At 47.7% G+C, this 23,506-nt stretch overlaps 1 protein-coding gene and 1 pseudogene across 1 annotated transcript in view; both read right to left on the bottom strand.

Annotated features, from left to right (window-relative positions):
* Positions 1–8,556: 8,556 nt before the first annotated feature.
* IGF2R (insulin like growth factor 2 receptor) overlaps positions 8,557–23,506 on the bottom strand; it is a 137,853-nt gene continuing 122,903 nt past the window's right edge. Inside the window, exons 45-48 of the mRNA XM_034963192.3 lie at positions 18,363–18,549; positions 12,418–12,570; positions 11,273–11,342; positions 8,557–10,419 (exon numbers count right to left, since the gene is read on the bottom strand). Of these exons, the coding sequence (XP_034819083.1) occupies positions 10,009–10,419; positions 11,273–11,342; positions 12,418–12,570; positions 18,363–18,549 (821 nt within the window). The 3' untranslated portion in view covers positions 8,557–10,008. The remainder of the gene's footprint in view (positions 10,420–11,272; positions 11,343–12,417; positions 12,571–18,362; positions 18,550–23,506) is intronic.
* Positions 18,571–22,222, bottom strand: LOC106634924 (calcineurin B homologous protein 1-like; annotated as a pseudogene).

Raw genomic sequence — 23,506 nt, 5'->3', positions numbered from 1 at the left:
CAGTCCTCACAGCCCTCGCTCGCTCTCGGCACCTCCTCTGCCCGGGCTCCCACTTTGGCGGCACTTGAGGAGCCCTTCAGCCCACCGCTGCACTGTGGGAGCCCCTTTCTGGGCTGGCCAAGGCCAGAGCTGGCTCCCTCAGCTTGCAGGGAGGTGTGGAGGGAGAGGCGCGAGCGGGAACTGGGGCTGCGTGGGGCGCTTGCGGGCCAGCTGGAATTCCGGGTGGGCGTGGGCTTGGCGGGCCCCGCACTCAGAGCAGCCGGCCGGCCCTGCCGGCCCGGGCAATGAGGGGCTTAGCACCCAGGCCAGCGGCTGCGGAGGGTGTACCGGGTCCCCCAGCAGTGCCAGCCCACCAGCGCTGCGCTCGATTTCTCACCGGCCTTAGCTGCCTTCCCGCCGGGAAGGGCTCAGGACCTGCAGCCCGCCATGCCTGAGGCTCCCACCCCCTCCGTGGGCTCCTGTGCGGCCTGAGCCTCCCGGACGAGCACCATCCCCTGCTCCACGGAGCCCAGTCCCATCGACCACCCAAGGGCTGAGGCGTGCGGGCGCATGGCAGCTCCACCTGCAGCCCCGGTGCGGGATCCACTGGGTGAAGCCAGCTGGGCTCCTGAGTCTGGTGGGGAACTGGAGAACCTTTATGTCTAGCTCAGGGATTGTAAATACACCAATCGACACTCTGTGTCTAGCTCAAGGTTTGTAAACACACCAGTCAGCACCCTGTGTCTAGCTCAGGGTTTGTGAATGCACCAATGAACACTCTGTATCTAGTTACTCTGGTGGGGCCTTGGAGAACCTTTGTGTCCACACTCTGTATCTAGCTAATCTGGTGGGGACGTGGAGAACCTTTGTGTCCACACTCCGTATCTAGCTAATCTGGTGGGGACGTGGAGAACCTTTGTGTCTAGCTCTGGGATTGTAAACGCACCAATCAGAGCCCTGTCAAAACAGACCACTCAGCTCTACCAATCAGCAGGATGTGGGTGGGGACAGATAAGAGAATAAAAGCAGGCTGCCCTAGTCAGCAGTGGTAACCCGCTCGGGTCCCCTTCCACACTGTGGAAGCTTTGTTCTTTCGCTCTTTGCAATAAATCTTGCTACTGCTCACTCTTTGAGTCCACACTGCTTTTAAGAGCTGTAACACTCACCGCGAAGGTCTGCAGCTTCACTCCTGAGCCAGCGAGACCACGAATCCACCAGAAGGAAGAAACTCCGAACACATCCCAACATCAGAAGGAACAAACTCCAGACTCGCCACCTTAAGAGCTGTAACACTCACCACGAGGGTCCGCGGCTTCTTTCTTGAAGTCAGTGAGACCAAGAACCCACCAATTCAGGACATATGGCATGGACACTTGTGATAGGAAGAGAAATGCTCATGCCTTCCTACACGGAACTTTGTAGAGGAGTAAAAAATCCTATTCTGTGTACTCTTCTAAGTTTTCTGCTGGGGCCCCTATAAAAAAAAATTAAAAGATTAATAAGAGAAAAACAAGTTTCTAGCATGTACATCTCATATAGACATGAGAGAAATTCAGGAAACAGCAATTGAAAGATAGGCTTCACGCTCTGGCACACGTAGCATCTTCACTAAGAACAATTTATTTGTAGAGAAATGCTGGGACACAGGAAAGTGACTTCAAGCTTCCAGAGGCGGCGCTGCAGGAAGGCGTCTGCACCAAGTGGAAAGGGTGGGGTAGGGAAGGCGAGTTAGTGAGGCTGGTTATGTGAACACCTCTGCTGCCATCTCCAAGCTGAGCGGTGTCTGGAGCTGTCTTTGTGATTAACTCTTGTTCAGAGAGGGAAGGAGAGACACTTCTGAAAAATGTATGTCTTGCTTTTAGGCAAATACATTTGCTGCTTCTTAACTGCCTCCAGTGCCAAATAATCCTTAGGCTAAAGTAGCATGTTGCAGGTCAGCATGTTCTGGCTTCCTTCAGCAGCGATGGGAGGAATCATGACATGGGGTTCTGTGTACTCTCCCAGAGGCACAGGGCCTTGGGGAGTGCCCAGCATGTATGTGCGTGCATCGTGTGACTGGCAGTGGGAAGGTTGCTGAGTGTGTCTGGGCTAGTTTGCTTAGGCTGCCATAAAGTACCATGGACTGTGTAGTTTAAACAATTTGTGTTCTCATACTTCTGGAGGCTGGGAGTTTGAGATCCAGGTGTGGGCAGGTTTGCTTTCTTCCGAGGCCTCTCTCCTTGGCTTCCAGTTGGCCATGCCTCTGTGTGAGTCTGCGTCCTAATCTCCTCATCTTATAAAGACACATATATTAAATTACATCCCATTCATATGATCTCATTTTAACTTAATTATCTCTTTAAAGACACTATCTCCAAATAAGGTCACATTCTGAAGTACTGGGGTTAGGAGTTCAACATGTGAATTTTGGGGAATATAGTTCAACCCATAGCAATCTACCTCAGCACCCAAAGGTGGGAGGATAGTGTAGGAACAGGTCAGAAGTGCCAGTTCAATGGCTCCAGTATTTCAGCAGCATCAATGCTAAGGTTAACTTAGAGAATTTGACCTGAAGGAGAGAGAACTCTGTTGGCGGTGTTAAAATTACAGATCATAACACGACAGAACAGACTCTTTGTGGAAGTAAGATGCCGAATTACAAACATGACCTATGGGCCATGCCAGGCAAGGGTTAAGTCAGGCACTTAAAAAATAAACTAGGTTCTAACTGCCACAAAGTTTTGTTTTGTTTTCTTTTTCTCTGGCAGCTAAATAAGCAGGGGCCTGGAGATCAGCAATAAGGCAACAATTTCAGCTCACCGCCTATGGCCAGATGCAGACTAACTGACCCCCTTCTCCACCAGCTGTAACTACAGCTTTGATTTAACAAGAGCCTGATTTCAGGGACTTTCTCCTAGTAAAAGACCACCAAGCATGGACTGGTTCTGTCTAGTTTGCCCAGGCATGCACTGAGGGTGTTCATGTCCCTGCTTCACCTTTTGACACATAGGTCCTAATTGAAATGCATTTAAATGTTAAGTCTCCACCCCAAAGTGATCATGGGGCCTATGTAACAGGAATGTTTACAATGCACATGCATGTCCCCCTGTCATGAATATTCATAGCTCCCCCCATCACCTGTTGAATATGTATGCTTGGCCAACCCATTCAACATAAATTCCTGCCTCATCCTTCCCCCTCTCCAAGTACCTGCCTTTGGTCTCTGCCGGATACACTTCCCAGCCTGCCAGGATGGCGATTTTGCAGGCTGAGACCCTTTACAAGAAATAAAGCTTTCCTTTTCAAATTTATGAACCTCATGATTTTAAACTGACAGGGGACAAAGCTGAGGGGAAGAAGTGGGGACTGCTTCTGGGGAGAATGGGGGCTGGAGTGGCATGTACTGATTTTCTCTTATTCTTCGTAGTCTTTTGGTTTTCGCTTTTATCCAGCTTTACTGAGGTGTAACGGACAGAAAAATTATGTAGAATAACCTTGAATAACCCAGGGATTAGGAGCACAGACCCCACACACAATCGAAAACCCACATAGAACTTTAACTCCCCTAAAACTTAACAACTAGTATTGCCTAGTGTTGACCAGAAGCCTTACCAATAACAGAGTCAATTAACACATATTTTCGATGTTGTATGCATTATATACTGTATTCTTACAATAAAATACAGAAAAAGTTTTAAGAAAATCATGAGGAGAAAATATATTTATTATATATTAAGTGGAAGTGGATCATCATAAAGGTCTTCATCCTTGTCTTTACCCTGAGTAGGCTGAGGAGGAGGAGGAGGAAGTGGGGGGTTGGTCTTGCGGTGCCAAGGGTGCCAGAGGTGGAAGAGGTAGAAGGAGGGGCTGACGCATCGGGTGTAACTTTTACAGAAAAAAAACATCCGCATGTAAGTGGACCCACAGAGTTCACACCTGTATTGTTCAAGGGTCAATTGTATACTTATGTTGTACAACATGATGTTTTGAGATACTTATCATTACAAAATCATTGCCCCAGTCAAGCTAGTTAAACATATCCATCACCTCAAATAATTTCCTTTTATTTGGAGAGGGGAAAGAACACAAGATCTACTCTCTGAAAATTTTAAATACACAAAGCAGTATCATAGTCACCATGCTGCACAGTGGATCTCCAGAATTCATTCATGTTGCATAGCTGAACCTCCGCACCCTTTCACCAACATCTGCTCACTTCCTGCACCCTCTGGCCTTTGGTAACCACCATTCCACTCTCTGCTTCTGAGTCCAACCTTTTTAGATTCCACATATAAGTGAGATCATGTGGTATTTTTCTTTCTGTGTCTGGCTTATTTCACTTAGCATAATGTTCTCTCAGCTCATCCATGTTGTCACAAATGACAGGATTTCCTTCTTCTGCAAGACTTGGTATTCCATTGTGTGTGTGTATACATACACGCATTTTCTTGATCCATCTTTATTTGTCAGTAGACACTGAGGCTTTTTCCCTATCTTGGCTATTGTGAATAATGCTGCAATGAACAGGGGCTGCAGAGATCTCTTCAAGGTACTGACTTCATTTCTTTTGGATATACACCCAGATGTGGGATTCCTGGTAGCTGTTCTTAATTTTTTCAGGAACTTCCTGTTTTCCATAATGGCTATACCAATTTACATTCTCACCAAAGGTGGACAAGTGTTCGCTTTTCTCCACATCCTCACCCACACTTGTTGTCTTTTGTCTTTCTGACAGTAGCCATTCTGGCAAGTGTGAGGCAATGTCTCACTGTGTTTATGATGTGCATTTCCCTGATGATCAGTGATGCTGAGCATTTTTTGATATACCTGTTTGGGCCTCACTGCTCATCAACGGTGTGGTCTCATACAGACCACCCACCCAGCATGCTCCGTGGGAGCCTCTGGAAAACAACAGAACCTCGCCACAGGAGGGAATTTCCCAGTGGATGGTCACAGGCCACCAGCTCCCCCAGGGAACACAGGCAAATGTCTAGGAATTGCTGCCTACCTGGAGGCCTGCTGGCCATTTTCTATTGTGATTTCACATGTGGTCAGCAACTCTCCTTTAAAGACTCTGAAAGGTCTCACACCAAGAAAAGCTGTTTCTCTTCAATTCAGCATTTCCCAAACTTATTAGAGCTCAGGTCCTTTTCATTTTTTGCAAAACATCTGTTAACAACATACAGAACAAGTGTTCCACGGGGCACACTGCGAAAAATGTTTCTATATGACAATCCATACCTATGCCAACGGGATTTTCTAGTTCAACTATGATTTTACAGTTAGACCCAAGGGCCCTCTCCCTAATTGTTCCTGAAGAGCTGAGTCCTAAAGCCGCTGGGTGGGGCAGGGCAAATCAGGCACCCTCCCAGAGGTGGGGCGGGTGAGAAGAGTGACCTCATGTGTCGAGGTCATGGAGGTTACAGAAAGGAGAAACTTTCCAGACAGAAGTAAACCAAATGGCACAATGATCACATGCAACACGTGACCATCACAGGCTCCTCTACTGAAAAGGGCATCATTGTGACAGCTGTCAACACCGAAACAGCATTGAGGCTTAGCTGGCAGTACCGTCCCCACACATTGTGGTTCTGATGGTGGCATCTTAGTCCTGTGAAGGTCCTCATTTGTAGAAATGCCTGGTGATGGGAGGGAACTTAGTCTCAAATGATTCAGGGAAAAAAGAGTTCTTTGTCCTGTAAGTTTGAATGTCTACATGTTGTCTCAAAATGTTTTAAAAGAAAGAAAAATAAAACCCTGAAGCCAAGGGTGAGGTCACAAGTCTTTTCTTGAACCTGACTTCCTGCTTCCTTCCAGGGCTCTGTGCTCCACCCTGTCTCTAGCAACCCACCATCACTTCTTGGATGTCACCGAGGCCAGCATCCCAAGGCTGCTTTCTCTGGGATGGGGCTGAGTGGCGCCAGATGACCTCACCTGGGCTGTGAGCCCCTCATTTTATTTTCACTCTCCCAGGTGTGACAACCAATAACCCCATTCACTAGATTGTGTTTCCCTTAAACACTGAGCATCAAAACGACATTATCAATTACTTTTTATTCAATTTGTTTTGCAAACTGGTCAAACTACAAGATAGCATAAAAGGTAAAGAAATACAAATAACTGACCATTCACAGCCTACCTTCAGTCTGTCCCTCTTTAAGAAAAAGACCTGGCTGGGCATGGTGGCTCATGCCTGTAATCCCAGCACTTTCGGAGGACAAGGCAGGTGGATCACGAGGTCAGGAGATCGAGACCATCCTGGCCAACATGGTGAAACCCTGTCGCTATTAAAAATACAAAAATTAGCCGGGCGTGGTGGTGCGCGCCTTTAATCCCAGCTACTAGGGAGGCTGAGGCAGGAGAATCTCTTGAACCCAGGAGGCAGAGATTGCAGTGAGCCGAGATCATGCCACTGCACTCCAGCCTGGCAATAGAGCGAGACTCCATCTCGAAAGAAAGAGAGAAAGAGAGAGAGAGAGAAAAGAAAAGAAAGGAAAAAGGAAGGAAAGGAAGGAAAGGAAAGGAATGAAAGGAAGGAAAGAAAGACCTGACTTCCTCCCAGAGAGAGCCTCGCAGGCAGTCTGAGGCTTCTCAGCTCAGCACAGCCACAGCTCCGATACCCAACCTCCCATCTGGTTGCTGAAGCGTCTCCATCTCTTTACTTTCATCTAGACTATCTTTCTCAAAAGCCCAATCTGGCCCTTCTACAGCTCTCAACTGCTTTCAGGACTTCAAACTCCTTACTGCGACAGTCACAGCAGGCTCCAAGTTCTGGGCTTGCTTCTGCCTTACCTATCCAACACCCCCAGGCCACATTGTCCCCAACTCAATGTGGCTATCTTGCCGCCTTGCACACAAGCTCACCTGCACCACGACTGCCCATTGACCCCATTCTCACAGAACAATGTCCAGAACTGACAGCAAGTATGGCTCAAGGACACAAGAGGCCAACTACTAGTCAACAGAGTGGAGCCGGAGAAGTAAGAAAGGACATGAGTGTACCTCCCTGAGCCATGGGATTCTTCAGAGTCAGTAAAGGATATTTCCAGAAATCCAGTCTCGTCCATACAACCTCCTGGTGACACACACACTGGCTCCTTGTGACCCGATCGCCAACAGGGGTAAGACCTATGTACCCATCAGTGCTTTAACTTGTACAATGGATCGGACCAGCCCAAAGTGTTCTTTAATCACCAGGTGGCATCTCAGTCGTGTGAAGGTCCTTGTTTGTAGGAATGCCTGGTGATGGGAAGAAACTTCGTCTCAAATGATTCAGGGAAAAAGAGTTCTTTGTCCTGTAAGTTCTAATGTCTATATGTTGTCTCCTGTCTGTATGTCTATATGTTCCTTCCTGAGGAATCATCTCGTGTTACGTATTATTTTAGGGTTGGTGAAGTACAGGCTTCAGGTGCTCTTAAAATGTTCATAAGAACCAGATTTCCACTTCACTGTGGATTTCCTTGGTGTGGGGTTTGCCTATTCCATCTTTAGCACCCCAGTTCTTATTCTATGTCTCTGTCATTCATGGACAGCCTCAAGAAAGGGGCACAAAAAATTTTGTTAAAAGGAAGCTAAATACCCAGGTTGTACTCCATCAATAAAATCATTTCTCTGAAAAAGAGTCCAATTCTGATTTGCTGTCACGGGATGTTTTCCTTAAAATATCATCTGTAACAACAGCTGGCAAGTAGTTACTCTTTTTTCAGAGGCTTGGGTTTCTAAGAGTCAAAGCAAATGCACTCAAACGTGTTGTCACTTCTCCTTCCCCACTGACAGCGACATTAGCAGGCAGCCAGTGGTGCAGACAACATGCCTCTTTGCCATCCAGCTTACCAAGGGGATGGGCAGGTCCCTGCATATGCCCCTCCTTACAGAGAGGGCTCCCCATGGTCTTAGCAGGAGGTGGGAATGGCCTGGAGAACAGCCCCCTGGGTAGAATGCCTGAGGACCAGCATCTTTCTTTGGTCATAATGTAAACTTTTAGAAGACCTGACACGTCTTCCTCAGGAGAGGCTTTGGAAAGTCCTTAAGAATAACTTTTTAAAAAAGGTAACTCCAATTGGATAATTTAAAAATGAGACGGTTGAGGTTTTTGGACTCTACAGGAAAAAAAAGGGATGGAGGATAGGACGTTGAGTCTAAGAAGTTTGTTTATAACACTGGAGTAACTTCCTGCTTCCATGCAGGTAGCTCTCAGTCACTGCTGAGTAATTTAAGATGGAAAACTCAGTGAGTTTACTCAAGAGAAAATATCTCCATGTTAGATTAGGTTGCACAAAAAAAAAGCCTTATTGTCTCACTGGACTCTAAACTCCATGTTCATTGTTTTGATGAACAGGACCACACCCCGAGGTTGGCCTGGAGAAGGTAAAGAAATCAGATCTAGAAAGAGCCAAGGGAAGGCAGATTGGACCCAAAGTTAACACCTACGACCAGGAGACTCCGGAGAAAAATGGAAGTGCTGCCTCATAAAGGGTCAATGAGAACACCAGAGTTAAAACCCAAATTCAGTCACTTAACAGAAAGAAAAGACAGGCAGGCAGATGGGCAACTCGCTCGGGAACGTCTCACTATCAAGGAAAAAATGGTAACACCCAATTAATAATTTATCTTTTATTGAAATTGTTGAATACTTTATATTACAGTAAAGTTGATTGAAAAAAAATGAAGAGAAAAATCAATTTTAAAAAATACACTCATGTTGAAATCAAACAAGCCAGCCAAACCGGTACAGGCCGAGGGATGCTGCAGGGCGGTTTGCTTCTCAGCAATAGAACACCAGAGTCTATATACAATTCTACAATGCGAGAAAAGTCATTCACTAAACATGGCAGGAAAGGCGCTGCCGCCAGAATAAGAACACCAGCAGCGCCTCCCTCCTCCTCCATGCTGTGACCGCCCGGCCTCCCTCCTCCTCCACGCCATGCCCGCCTGGCCTCCCTCCTCCTCCACGCTGTACCCGCCCAGCCTCCCTCCAGCATGAGGCCAAGTGCAATGCTAGGGCCGAGGCTCTGGCCCATGATTTTTCATGCAGTTTCTGTAAGTCACACACTGTGCAAATTAAGGCTTCTTATAGGTCGAATGGTTGATCAACACTTTTTTCTTAAAAAAATAAGCACAGTAAAGGTGGTATCATGAGAACCTGAAGAGATGAGACCTATACCCCAAATCTGGAAAAAATTCATTTTCTCTGACACCTCAACTCCACTCACACACACACACACACACAAACACACAAATCAATCTTTGGGCAGGTTGTTTGAATTCACCAGCCGGCAGAAATACTGACAAATGTGCTCTGTACGCCCAGGCTTGAAGATGTCATGCAAAAAGGTGCAGCCATTCCTGACTAAAGGCATAGAACAGGCAAACTCTCCAAAACCTAGGCACTCGGGGACCCTGTGCACATATGTGTGTGTGTGCGCGCACGCACGTGTGTGTGCCCTTAAGAAACAGAAAGCAAAAGAGAAAAGAGACAGAATGAGCTCCAACTCAGGGGACACATTAATGACCAGTTCAAAATCCCACCGGAAACTGCCCCATACACTGACAGCCTCACCATCTCAAGATGGACAAACTGGTGCATCACACCCCTGCCGGCAGGAAGAAACTGTGGCTGTTTTTTTTTCCTTTTTCTCAAACCTGAGTAATTGTCAAAGTCAATAAATAGGGGGAGAGAATTAAAATGCTAAAATATATCGGGGTCAAATACCCTATCGGGCCTAAAGCAGCAAGGGTTTCTTCGAATGCAGCCCTCTGTTTTGAGATGCGTCCGGCCTTATGCTTTTAAATGAGGACTTGGGGCAAAACCCTGGGCACAAGGTACCGCCCTGTGGCCGATCTGAGCCATGCCTTATTCCAATGACTGTAAACAATCAGGAAGGAGTGGGGCCTGACCTCCTTCACCCTCTCCCCCATCACAACAACTCTTCCCTTTTGAAAGTTTCTGTTAAAGGCAAAATTATAGAAGCATCATCGAGTGGAAGTCTTATTTGGTTGGAGGTGCTTGGCTGTCCCGCGGCTCCGTGCTCCCCTGCAGGCACTGCGGAGTCAGATGTGTAAGAGGTCCTCGTCGCTGTCGTCATGGAAGGACACCAGCTTGGTGGAGCTCACTGTCTTCTGCTGTGCAGAGCTGGACTTCCCTTTCCTCGCCTTCTCACCCCTGACCAGCCCCACCCTATCGTCCTCACGCTCCTGAAGGGCATTGCTCTGTGCGTTTCTCACCGGGTGGGAGCTCTCTGCCCCAGCTCCCCTGCCCGAGTGAACTTTCACCTCTGGGATGGTCAGAACCTCATCCTCACTGTCCTGGTCATCCCCATGCAGGGAGCTGAGGGCTTTCACTGACTTGGTGGTAATATGGCCGTTCTCCTGCCCTTCCTTTCCCTGCCGTGGAGGAGGCAGCTGGATCTCTTCCATCAGCCACTCTGTTTCGTTCTCATCTGTCTCTTCTTCCTTATTCACCTGCCAGGGATCAACAGCAGAGACCACGTGAGCCCCCTCAGAGACCCCATTCTGCTCCACCATCCACCACATCAGGGATGCTCTCTGCTGGCACGAGCTGGGGAAGAACTGGCCCACTGTCCTCACAGTCACTGCATCTCCAGTTCCCAGGGAAAGGAAGACGAGGGCTGGCAATACCTTCCTGTTCCTAATGAGACTGCACCAAGGCAGGAGGGTTTGGGAGGGTAGCAGCGGGGTCATTTGGCAGGAGTCTCACAGCCAAGGGTGGGACCAAGCAGAAGGCGTTCGGGATGGCCTGGACCTGAAAAGCAGACCAGTGATCCCCCAGCTGCGCTGGGGGGAGAAGGGGCTCTTCCGGGCTACTCAGAGACTGAAAGGTGCCCACTGCATGGCAGGGGAGGAATGTCAAAGGAGGGACTCGAGTCAAAAGCCTAGTTTTAGAGAGCAATTCATCACTACCCATCCAGACCACAAACATTATGTCCTTTGATCCAGATAATGCCTCTTTTCTGGAAATTTATCTGAAAGAAATCATCCAAATGCTACATGCACAACTATCTTCACTACTGTGTGTGTTGTTTTTTTTTTTAAAGAACAGCCAAAAACAGTGGAAACAACCTAATTATTAAATACTTCAAGGAAATCAGTTGTAACCACGAGAGAAACTTGAGGGAAAAAAATAACAAAAAAATGTGCTGGGGTAAGCGGCTGAGGCAACGGGTGTTGCTTTCCTTTCTGGATTCCAGTCAGCCTGTGACTGCTTTCCTTGGCACCCCTGATGAGAACGACATGGACAGCGCAGCACGGGGGGCCGGGGAGGCAGGCCCTCAAGAGACTTGCCACAGAAAATTACCTTTGAGTATTTGTAGGACACGTTGGAACTTCTCCTACAGCAAGTGGTCAGCTTACTTATCACTGTTTCCCTATAAAAATAGGAGACAATAATTACTCCAGGGTAGAGAGGGCATGGGCAGGAGCCCCACCCCTGCCAGCCCCACCCCCATCTGCACCACCAGGGGGCTGGTGGCGGCTGCATTTCTCCCACATTCTGAATGACAAATGAGTAGCCGTGACAGGTTATACCCTAATGTATTTGTTGTGATTGAGTGGAAAGAACATGGGCTTTGGAATCCAACAGCAGAGGGCCCTCTAGAGCAACTTAACATTTGGGCAAGGACGTTTTCACATATGACTAACAGGACCACACCGGTCCCTGGCCACTAAGCCTGCCCAATGGTGGCTCGCAGAGACGGACATCACATGCCCTTCCCGGCCCAGACCTTCTTCTGCCCCATTCTGCATTTTGGGTGTAGAGGGCCACAATCGGTACTTTTTTTTTTTTTTTTTTTTGGACAGAGTCTCACTCTGTTGCCCAGGCTAGAGTGCAGTGGTGAGATCTTGGCTCACTGCAGCCTCCACGGTCGGTACTTTCTGACCACCTCTCTCATTGGCCTGTGGCTCAGCTGGCAAATGACAGTGGCAGCAGGGAATGCCTGAGCTGGCCAGCTCCTGCCCCCAGGTCAGAGCCACTAACACTGACACCTGACGTGAAAATCTGCTTGACCGTCACATGGAGAGTCCTTTCACCCAGCAAAGTGGGGCAAAAGGATGGCATCATACCTGGTACATAGCAGGCGCTTAATAAACTCCTGCATTTATGACGTGAGGAGGGCAGAGGGGTCAGCTGCTCAGTGGGAAAAGGCACCCATGAAAGGTGCCGTTTAATGTTCTACTCATCTTTGGACACAAAAGACCACGGTCCTAGAAGCCGCAGGCATGGGTGATGTGCGAGGGCCTCGGCCTTGGTCAGACAGAAATGCAGGCATTTAAAAACCACAACGCTGGGGACTGCTTCCAGAGAGTTTTGAACTAAGAACCTCGAGCCTTTGCTGTTGTAGGGCTTAAAAACAAATAAGTAAAACCCCACAAAACTGACCCCAAGATTAGCTGTGGGAGGCATGCATCCACCCGCCCCACCTCGCCCTGCCACCCGCTTACCTCCTCTCCTTCTTGTAGAGCAACAGGGCCAGCAGGCAGCAGGTGAGCGCCACCAGCAGCAGGCTGAGCACCGCGCCGACTGCCTGGCTCCGCTCTGACAGCCCCTTGTGCATCTGCCCGTCGTCCCCAGGATTCTCGCTGTCAAAGCCCACCCTGCAAGGACGTCACAGAAAAGGAGCCGTGTCACAGGGTGGTCCTGCTGCCACAGCCACAACCTGAGACCTGAGTCCCAAAGGCAAGAGCAGCTCTGACTTTCCCAACACCATGTGATTCTTACTCCTGCCCAGAAAACAAGGCCACAAGGCCCACTCCACATGGAAAAGGGTTGCAAAAAGTTCCTGATGATGAGTTTGTGGCAGGGTTGTCAGAAAGGAGACAAGAAGGCACTGCTTCCAGCTCCATGAACTATCATTCACCCAAACACAGAGGAGACGGGCAGGAGGGACGCGGCCCCCTCTAGGTGGCCCAATCCACGGCAGGACTAGGCTGGGGCAGAGGCTGTCCCGAAGCACCACACTTCTCTCCAGGGTCAGAGCTCTCTCCTCTCAGAATTTCTTCTGGAAGCAGTGAGCGCAGCCCACCGTGAGACACCATGTCCACACGAAAGGGGCCCAGGGGGCCTTAGAAACAGGCCAGGACGGGGCCCAGGGGCGGCCACAGACCAGGGTGGGGCCCAGGGAACAGCAGAGCCCAGCACAGCCCCTGACGGGTCTCCTCTCTCCAAGCCTGCTCCATCCCAGGAGAAGGCTCTCGAGCACACCAGCTGCCTCACCAGCAGAGTTCACCATTCCCACCCAAGACCCACATGCACACTTGTGGGAAAAAGCAGTGCGTTTCCATGACATCGAACACTCAAGCAGAGTTGGGACAATAATAGAAAATGAGAAACAACCACGGAGACTTCCCTTTGCGCTTAGGGAGAAACATGACACTCAAGAGTGTAACGACTTGACACTTCTAATCTCTCTGGCCCTCTGTCACTTGGGGCCACACACACAGGAACAGGATCACATAAACAGAAATTCCTCCCGTGCTGCTGGAGATAAGAGGCAACCCCAACGGGGCGCATCTTGTGCTGCTGAAGATGCCGGCTGCTCAAAGAACTGAGGTTGAGGGCAACAGGCCAACCCGCGGCCCAGCCGCAAGGGCTGCTGCCCTCAAAGTTCAGCTTAAGCCAAACAATCTAAAACATCAGCAAGACAAGAAACCACAGGGACAGCCTGGCGTCCAGTTCTAGGTGGGCCTGCAAGGGTTGACCTCTGCTCAGAAAGAAGCACCACCAGACTCCACAGACAGGTCTGAGAGCTATGCAGACCTCTCCCTCCAAGCCAGAAACCCACTCACCCAGAAGCAGCTCCAGCCACTCAGGACCACTCGAAATGCATCCAAGAGACACATCATCACTCAGTTCTAAGCATATTTTACCTTCTACCTTTGATTTCTTCTTTGGACCATGGATTATTCAGAAGTGAGTTTTAGTCTTCAAACGTATTTCTATGTTTCAGTTGTTTGTTCTTTGTTCCTAACTTAATTGCATCATGTATGTAGTTAATTGCATCAGTCAGAAATCTGCTGACTTAGGCCGAGCACAGTGGCTCATGCCTGTAATCCCAGCACTCTGGGAGGCTGAGGCAGGTGGATCACCTGAGGTCAGGAGTTTGAGACCAGCCTGGCCAACATGGTGAAACCCCATCTCTACTAAAAATACAAAAATTAGCCAGGAGGTAGTGGCACACGCCCATAATCCCAGCTACTCAGGAGGCTGAGGCATGAGAATCACTTGAATCTGGGAAGCAGAGGTTGCAGTGAGCCAAGATCGCGCCACTACACTCCAACCTGGGCAAAAGAGCAAGTCTCTGTCTCCAAAAAAAAAAAAAGGAAATTGCTGACTTGCCTGCTTTGTGGTTAATTTTTGCTAAAGTTTTCTAAGTGTTTGATGTAAGCTTGGGCAAACAGTGTTCTCTCAACGCAGGGAACAGTGTTCTGCGCATGTCTATTAAATCTTGCTTTTCACTGTGCTGTCTCAATCTTCCAAAAAAAGCTTTACTCTTTGTCTACTCAACCCAGCAATCACTAAGCTTGTTTCTTGTGTGTGGTTTTGTCAACTTCTGCTTTACATATCAAGGCTTTTTTATTAGGTAGATGGAAGTTTAGGATTCTTGTATCTTCCTAGGAAATTAGCCCTTTTAAAATTATAATGACCCTCTTTATTCTTTATCCCTAATATTTTTCTTTAATATCCTATTTTATCTTATATTAACATAACTACTGCAGCTTTCTTTCAGATTATTTTCTGGTATATCTTTTCTTCTCCTTTGACTTTGGTCTTTTCTGTATCCTTGTTTTAGGCATGTTCCCTGTAAACAGAGTTGTTTTTGAAATCCAGTTTGACAACTTGTTTTCTGGCTGACAAGTTTAGTCAAGCTATATTTATGATTATAGATATATTTAGATTTATTTCTACCATACTGGGCTGAAATTTCTACTTGTCTGATTTTTGTTTTATTTTTCTCCTTGTCTTCTTTGGGGATTTAAGTATTTTTACTTCTCCTTTTCTTCTCCGCTGTTTTGGAAGTTACATACTATATTTATATTATTTTAGTGGTTATTCTTAAAATACTGGCATGCATACTAAGACAGGAAGTCTAACAGTATGTCTTCCAAACAATTAGGAACTCTACCTTTTCTTCCTTCATTTCTTTCAAGAAAATGGTTTACTTTCATATGATGCTATCACTGTAAGAAATTTTAAAAGCTGGGAATTCTGCCACCCCTCTCAGCTTAGACACCACCGTTGTCCAGTACAGTGTGTCCTCATAGGGTCGCTGACAGTTTCCTTCAAACTGCAACCTTCCGTGAAGCGACTACAGGAGGTCCTCGAATGACATCATTTCCTTCAAAACTGTCTCATTATAAAGTTGATGAGGCCGGGCACGGTGGCTCACGCCTGTAACCCCAGCACTTTGGGAGGCTGAGGCAGGCGGATCACAAGATCAGGAGATCGAGAACAACCTGGCTAACACGGTGAAACCCCGTCTCTACTAAAAATACAAAAAAACTAGCCGGGCATGGTAGCGGGCCCCTGTAGTTCCAGTTACTTGGGAGGCTGAGGCAGGAGAATGGCGTGAACCTGGGAGGCAGAGCTTGCAGTGGGCCGAGATCGCGCCACTGCACTCCAGCCTGGGCAAGAGCGAGACTCTGTCTCAAAAAAATCATAACATAACATAACATAACATAACATAACATAACATAACATAAAATAAAGTTGAGGAAAAAAACTGGTTTCATTATACATCGTTTCACATAAAGTTGCAGTTTCCAAGAACCTATTGATGATATAAAGTGAGGATTTAAAGTATTTTAACCTTTCTTGAATTATTTTCTAATACAACAAATTAGCTTCCCCTAAAGCTTTTACAGTCTTTTCTTTGTATCTGCTCTCCTGGTATTTCATAAGTGGGTGGGTCTTGTCATCAATAACTGTGCTGGGCACATAGCCTGCCCCTTCCATCTGTAGATGCCTGTCTTTTAGCTTTGGGTAAATTTTTTGACTTTAATCAAATATTGTGAAAGAACCATTTTTGTAAAGTAGGAGGAAGGTGTAAGACAGCTCTATCTTCATCTACTATTGCAGGAAGTCAACAGATGAGATATAGGATGTTAATTTAAAATACTGAGGTAAATTCCAGAAGAAATAGCTAAAAGAACTAAAAATGGTAATCTATTAGGGCGAACATTGCTACCTGTTTGTTATAGTTACATGATTTTTTTTCCTGAGATCTAGTCTCGCTCTGTCACCCAGGCTGCAGTACAGTGACGCCATCTCGGCTCACTGCAACCTCCACCTCCCAGGTTCAAGCAATTCTCCTGCCTCAGCCTTCTGAGTAGCTGCGATTACAGGTGTGCACCACCACGCCTGGCTAATTTTTGTATTTTTAGTAGAGACGGGGTTTCACCATGTTGCCCAGGCTGGTCTAGAACTCCTGACCTCAAGTGATCCGCCCACCTTAGCCTCCCAAAATGTTGGGATTACAAGCGTGAGCCACCGCGTCTGGCCATATTTACATGATTCTACAATGTACAACACTGATAACATTTGGGGGGAAAAAAATCTCAGGCACTATTCCACGTCACCCCCGGGTGGTACCTGCATCCCTCAAAATCCACCATCTGAGTTTTTGCTCTTGGTTTCAACTTCTGCTTCTTTTTTTTAAAGTCCTTATTACCTTGTCAGTGTGTTATAAGGGATTTAAACAGCTCCCAATCCTGATGTTCTGAACATCATGAAACCGAGGTTTCCTGGAGAATCTTCCTCTCTGGTTTTAGAGTCAAACACCAAAGCCCTATAAACGGTGCTTTTCCTACTCACAGAAGTCGAGCTCTAAACATTCAACACGGACGGGATCCTAGCCTGGGCTGGTCCCTCAAACCCACACAGAAGACCAGCTGCCATGTCAGGAGGCAGGATTCATCTCATGGCAGCTGTAGCCTCTCCATGACAGAGAATGCAGGGAAAGTTCACTTCTGGGTTTTATCTTTTATAAAAATTCACATTTTGCTTCTTTCAGGAAGAACTTCCAGTTTCAATCCTTTCGTTTTGTAATGACATCACCGGAACACCATAAACATTCAAAAGCTGAAAATACCACAAGTGAAATTTCAACCAAAAGCCTCTTTCCCTGACTGTGCAGCTGAGGATCCCTAAGTACACAGGCCTGAACAGCACAGGACAAAGCTGGTTTTTGCTGAGCTCATGTCCACTGTTAAGGGTGGGCAGGGGGAGTGCTGATTTAAGATGTAAAATGTGTGATCTTCATTCCCCCATGACCCCTACCACTGTCGTCTGCTGACTCTACGGTCCCTTTTTCAGGACATGAAGGAAACAATTACATGGCAAGAATTCATGTTCCCCCAATCTTAAAGTCTCAGGACAGAGAATGAAAAGCTTATGTAAAATGGTGGGCCAGGCCGGGCATGGCAGCTCACGCTTGTAATGCCAGCACTTTGGGAGGCCGAGGCAGGCAGATTATCTGAGGTGAGGAGTTCAAGACCAGCCTGGTCAACATGGTGAAACCCCATCTCTACCAAAAATACAAAAATTAGCAGGGCATAATGACACATGCCTGCAATCCCAGCTACTTGGGAGGCTGAGGCAGGAGAATCGTCTGAACCAGGAGGCAGAGGTTGCAACGAGCCAAGACCGCACCACTGCACTCCAGCCTGAGTGACAGAGCAAGAGTCCATCCCAAAAAATTAAAAAATAAAAATAAATATAAATACAATGATGGGTGGGGGTGACATAAGAAGAAAATAAATCCAAGAGGAAAGCAACTGACAACATGTTATTCGTGGCAAAGTATAAAACGGCTGTGGGACACAAGACAACCAATGGAGGTGCCACCTTCCTTCAGAGCAGAAACTGCTCCCTCTGTTCTCATGCTGATTCTCAAAATCTGGAGAGTAAGCTTTTCATTCATTCAAACAAACGTAAAAATACTGCACTCAAATCAAAGTGAAACTTTACCAAACAATCATTTGTATTACGACACAAAAGATGTTCCAGGATTACAAAGAGGAGGCACCACCAGTACTTGCCTCCCAGGAGCTAAGGAGAGGGAGGCAGCAATGGGAACAGGGTAGAGGGACAGAGCTGGGGTGCCCTGACTGGACCCTATTCGGGGCATGGTACACACAAAGGAAACAATGGCACTGCTACTGGGGGTGGTGGGAGGTGACGCAGCCATGGACCAAAAATCAGTGGCAGGATGCTGACAAGCAACGGAGCGGGGCACTGACTATGTGGGGTCCGCTTCTATCATTTTCTCTATTTTTTGGTGCATGTTCTGAATATTTCACAAGAAAACATTGGGGAAAAAACACACACACACTTATTCTTAAGGGAAGATGTGGGGTACAAGTGCTAAGCTTCCGGATGTCATACTCACCCCAGAGGACACACGGCTGAGGTGTACCAAGAGAAGAGGTACTGGCAGTCGGCAGTCTCGTGACTGAACTCGGGGATCCCGTCCTCCACCAGAGGGTCACAGTGGAAGAAGATGGTGGAAGAAACAGACTTGGTCTTATCCTTTCCGCACTTAGAGGAAGAGGCAAACACGACATCGAGATCGCCATCTGTCAAACGGGAAGGGCACACATGGCATGTCACCATCATTTTTCACGAGCAGACTGAGCTTAGCTCCTTATGGTCTAAAAAGTTTGCAAAGACTTAAAATCAGGCAGAAGAGACTTCATCCCACGTCCCACATGCACTCTGTTCACAGCTTACGAGGCCACTCGATGCACATGGATAGAGCCCTGCCCTTAGTCAGCATGCAGTAAAGAATTTTTGTTTTGTTTTAACCACGAGTATTTATTGATGGACTGAAGACACAATTTTAATGGAACAATAAGGCACAACCGTGGATTAAAACAGTCTGCTGTACAGCCAAAAGAAGGGAAAAGCTACAATTTTAGGAACTTTAAATATGCAAATCAAGGAGCCTCTGACGTATCTAACAGATCAGTATCAGATATTCTTCCCTTTCTATATAATTCCTGTATTACATCACTCAATCACAAAGTCCAACTGACACTTCATAAAGAATTCCTCATTCATTTATATTTGAGCCATCCAGCCTGGCTACTCCCCTGTTCTCCACTGTTTTCCATCGCTTTGCAGTGTATTTTTTAGCAATCCCCTTCCTAAAGAATTATGTACACATCTTCAATAGCTTTCCAAAGCAAGGAAACAAGCAAGCAAGCAGCGAGTCAAGAAAGTCAGCCAACGGCAGATATGTGAATGAACAGACTCACAGAGACATACATTAGGATGGCAACAGCCTGATTCACTGAAGTCTAAACTAAGCTGACTTTGGCAGAAAAGTTGCTGTGACTTGCTTAAAGACTTGGAATGCCACCTTAGGTTGTGCTACTAGTGCCAGACCTCTTGTTTCTAAGGGATTAGCAGTGGTCTACACAAGGAGCTGGGAAACCAGTGTAACCAGGGAGCTAATGATACAACAGTCAACGCTTTGGACTTGTATAAGGAGCGGACTATGGCTTCTAGCATTAACATTTGCCAAGTGTAAAATTCATAAAGAATTTTGTGCAAAACTTCAAGACACAGAGAACAATCTTTAAATATTTTGGACTAGGATACATTAGGCACTTCCATAACACTAATCTTTCTAACTTGGAAACGTATAGTGAAAAGCATTCCAGTGCACATAACACTGAGGCATAAACCATGCAGCAGAGGTGTGAATGCAGGAGGCTTCACAGGGTGCGCAGCCTCCTTGTTCAAAAAGCCATGAGAAAGTCCCCAAGCATATTGTCTGAGCAGCCGTTCTGGTGGTAACCGTGTCCCAAGACTAAGCAAATCTGCAGGCATATTGCTACTTTTTGAATAGTCAACACTGCACTAACAAGAGACGCCCCATAGGTACAAAGTTGAGAATCAGAGGCCAGAGGTAGAGTGACGTGGGCAAGCAACCTAAAACACTTGACTCCACACCTCTCACCAAGGCCACCTTTCAAGAATATCTCCACCCAGCAGCCCTTTGATGACAGAGAAGAGTGCAGAGGATGATCTCATACTCCTGAGAGAAGTGTTGGTTACCAAAAAGCTCCTGGAGAGGCAACATCCCAGAGGGCCTTTTTTTTTTTTTTTTTTTTTGAGATGGAGTCTCGCTCTGTCGCCCAGGCTGGAGTGTAGTGGCACGATCTTGGCTCACTGCAAGCTCTGCCTCCCAGGTTCACGCCATTCTCCTGCCTCAGCCTCCCGAGTAGCTGGGACTACAGGCACCCGCCACCACGCCCGGCTAATTTTTTGTATTTTTAGTAAAGACGGGGTTTCACCGTGTTAGCCAGGATGGTCTCGATCTCCTGACCTCGTGATCTGCCCGCCTCGGCCTCCCACAGTGCTGGGATTACAGGTGTGAGCCACCGCGCCCAGCTCCAGAGGGCCTTTTAATAATGAAGGTAGATAAAAACTGCCAGACCACCAAACTATCGAGCCAAGTGAGAAATACAATACCAGGCATAGCTTGGGGTGCGAAGCAGAACAGAGGAGATTCTGAGGCTTCACAAAAAGCAGAAAGACTGCATGACTAGGTGAACAGTATGTTGAATGTACACAGAAGTGGGAAGCAAAGGACATATAAAAAGGATGGAGAAGCATGCTGGCAGACTCGCCAGAGGGAAGGCAGCAGGTGCAGTCTACATCCAGTGAAAGAGCTTTGCTGGCTTGTTCCTCAGCAGGATTCCCTATCTTACTTTCTCAGACTGGATGGATGTGTGGCATTCAGCAGCAGAACAGAGGAAGACGATATTTATAAATGAAGAACTGGCGATTGGATACTGAGAAGAAATAGACTGGGTGTACCATTCTGTAACGCCCTGTTTATAGACCAAAAGCAGGTTTGTGTTGACAGAACATATTTGGGGTTGTTATGCAACAGCAGTAGTACTTTGGGAGAAGGGGAATGATGGGGTGGAGGTAGGGCTGGTGGACAGGAGGACTGTCAAGTTCCAGTTCTTAAATACTAGACTGCAAGGAATAGTTTGCTGTCTGTCCTTTAGTGAAGAAATCGGATGCTCATTTTCTGTTCTACATCCACCTTCTCCAAAACCTCAGCAAAGTCTGTGATAAAGATATGGCACTGTCCCCATGCTGATCAGCCTCCTGAATGGTCCTGTCTGCGATACTGCCCAGCTGCTTATCTGAGATATTTACTTGGACCATCATGCACAGCACCCTTAACAGCTCATCACGAGAGATCTTGTTATCTTTATCCAAATCATATAGTCGAAAAGCAAACTGCAGTTTGTTGCTTCGGCTGTTGAGTGGTTCAGGTCCATTCACATCTTTGCTCTTTTCATTATCCTCAATGGTTCGGAAATGAGCCAGAATTTGCAGGAATCCACGGAAGTTTACCTGGTCCTCTCCCTCTAGAAGGAAGGCATTGATGATCCAGTCCCCCACTGGGTTGATGGCAAGTTCTGGAATCCCCTGGAAATCGTCCTGTTCTCTCCTTTGTCCAGGTTGCTGAACCGGCTGTACAGGCGCGGGATTTGACTGTGGGAAAAGCCAGTCTCCTTCTTGATCTCCTCAAGCTCTTCGTCGTGCAGTAAGGTGGAGGCCTGAGACCCCATCACTGTGCCAGGAGCTCCTCCAGGAACAGAAGCAACGGCAACAGGAGGGAAGGCAAGAATTTAACCTTGCCCAAAAAGAGGGCTGGGCTTGCTCCTTGGCTAATGACAGGAAACGGAGCAGGGGCTGGCCATGCAGTACCTGAGTGATCAATGGACCAATCCTGCCCATGTCAGAGCCCCGGGAAAAACTCTGGACACCAAGGCTCGGGGAAGCACCTCCGGCTGGTGATACTCCATGTGCACTGCCACACGTGGGTGCTGGGAACACAACACATCTGATTCCACGGGAGAGCTGGTGGGAACTCTGCATTCGATTCCCTCCTGGACTCTGCCCTGTGTGCATCTTGGTTGATTTTAACCTGTATCTTTTTGCTGCAGTAAATCATAACTATGAGTGTAACTGCTTCTAGGGAGCTCTGTGAGTTATGGTGAAAGGGTAAATCTGAAGTTGGCTTGGGGTTCACCCCTTCAGTGTGCTGTTGCTGTCAGAAGTGAGGAACCCTTGTGTGGACTCCTTGCATGAACTCTGCTGCTCCCAACCTTTGTCACTGGCTGAAAATCTTTGTGGCTGCTGCTGCTGGGTGCCAGGAATGCAGAGGCGAGACTGCAGGGTAGGAGACGGACATGTCCACACACAGATGGGGCCCAGAGACAGGCGGTGCGGCTCCGCTCCGGGAGGGCCCCGCATTCTCGCTTGGGAGTAGCTGAAGCAGGGGCTGCTGAATGGACTGTTCCACAGGGCTGATGTGGGCAAGCAAACCGCCCAGCAGCTCCACGTCCTGATGAGAGACAGCTCTGCCCTCCCGAAGGAATGGCAAGCCTCAGGAAGAGATAGAAACTTCATTTCTTCATGAAAGATGAAAAGATGTCTTAAAACTAAAGCTACTTCCTGGGGCTGGTGAATGAAGAAAGTGAAAAGGTCTGAAAGGGATTTTATTTACCAAGAATGACTAAATGCGCGTGCACAAGCACTCTGAAAGCTGGGGATCCTCAAAGGTCTGCTAGACATACCACTTGTGAATGTGGAGGTCTTATGTGTAACCAGACAAGTGGCCAGTGCTGCACGATGGAGCGTGAAGACTCCTGCAGACACACCAGCAGTGTCACCTGCTATGAGAAGGTGGGCCTTCCCAGGAGGGGCACTGGAGGTAGGTTTGGAATCCTGCAGACACACCAGCGGTGTCACCCTGCTATGAGAAGGTGGGCCTTCCCAGGAGGGGCACTGGAGGTAGGTTTGGAATCCTGCAGACACACCAGCGGTGTCACCCTGCTATGAGAAGGTGGGCCTTCCCAGGAGGGGCACTAGAAGTAGGTTTGGAAGGATGAGGAAGGTGGGCCGAGGCATTCCAGCACCAAGAGCAGCATATGTAAACCCACCAGGTTACAGGGTGACTTTGGGAACTAGTGAATAACCTGATGGCTGAGGCATGTGTAGGAGCAGCAGCTTGCAAGGCTACCCTGGTACATGGGAGCCTCTCAGACATCTTCAAGCTGTGTCAGAGAGAGCCTAGACTTTCCTTCTCTGCATGATAGGGCCCCTGAAGGCTTTTGAAACAATCCTTCCTTCCTTCCTTTAATCAAGATTTACCGAGCACTGGGAAAGAGGACAGCAAGAGAAGACACAACCTGTGACATGCAACATCTGATTCTGAATGACTGAAGGATTCACCGAAGTGTGAGGAAGGCAGAGAACAGAGAAACACAGAGTGCTAGCTCCGTGCTGTGGAGTTATGCAAGTGAATGAGGCTGATCAACTTTCCCATCATCAACTCACCCAGAAAGCAGAATATTCACTTTCCCAGTTCTATTCAGGGGCCACAGGTGCTATGAGCAGATGCACCAGGGCGCTGTCTACAATCTGTGACCAGGAGCAGCGATGCTGACCCAGCTTCCCTCCATCAGGTGCTGCCGTCGTGGAGATGCACTCAGCAACAGG

This window comes from Pan paniscus, chromosome 5 (assembly GCF_029289425.2).
Source record: "Pan paniscus chromosome 5, NHGRI_mPanPan1-v2.0_pri, whole genome shotgun sequence".
In the NCBI taxonomy this organism is placed as follows: Eukaryota; Metazoa; Chordata; class Mammalia; order Primates; family Hominidae; genus Pan; species Pan paniscus.
This window is presented reverse-complemented; position numbering and strand designations above follow the sequence as displayed.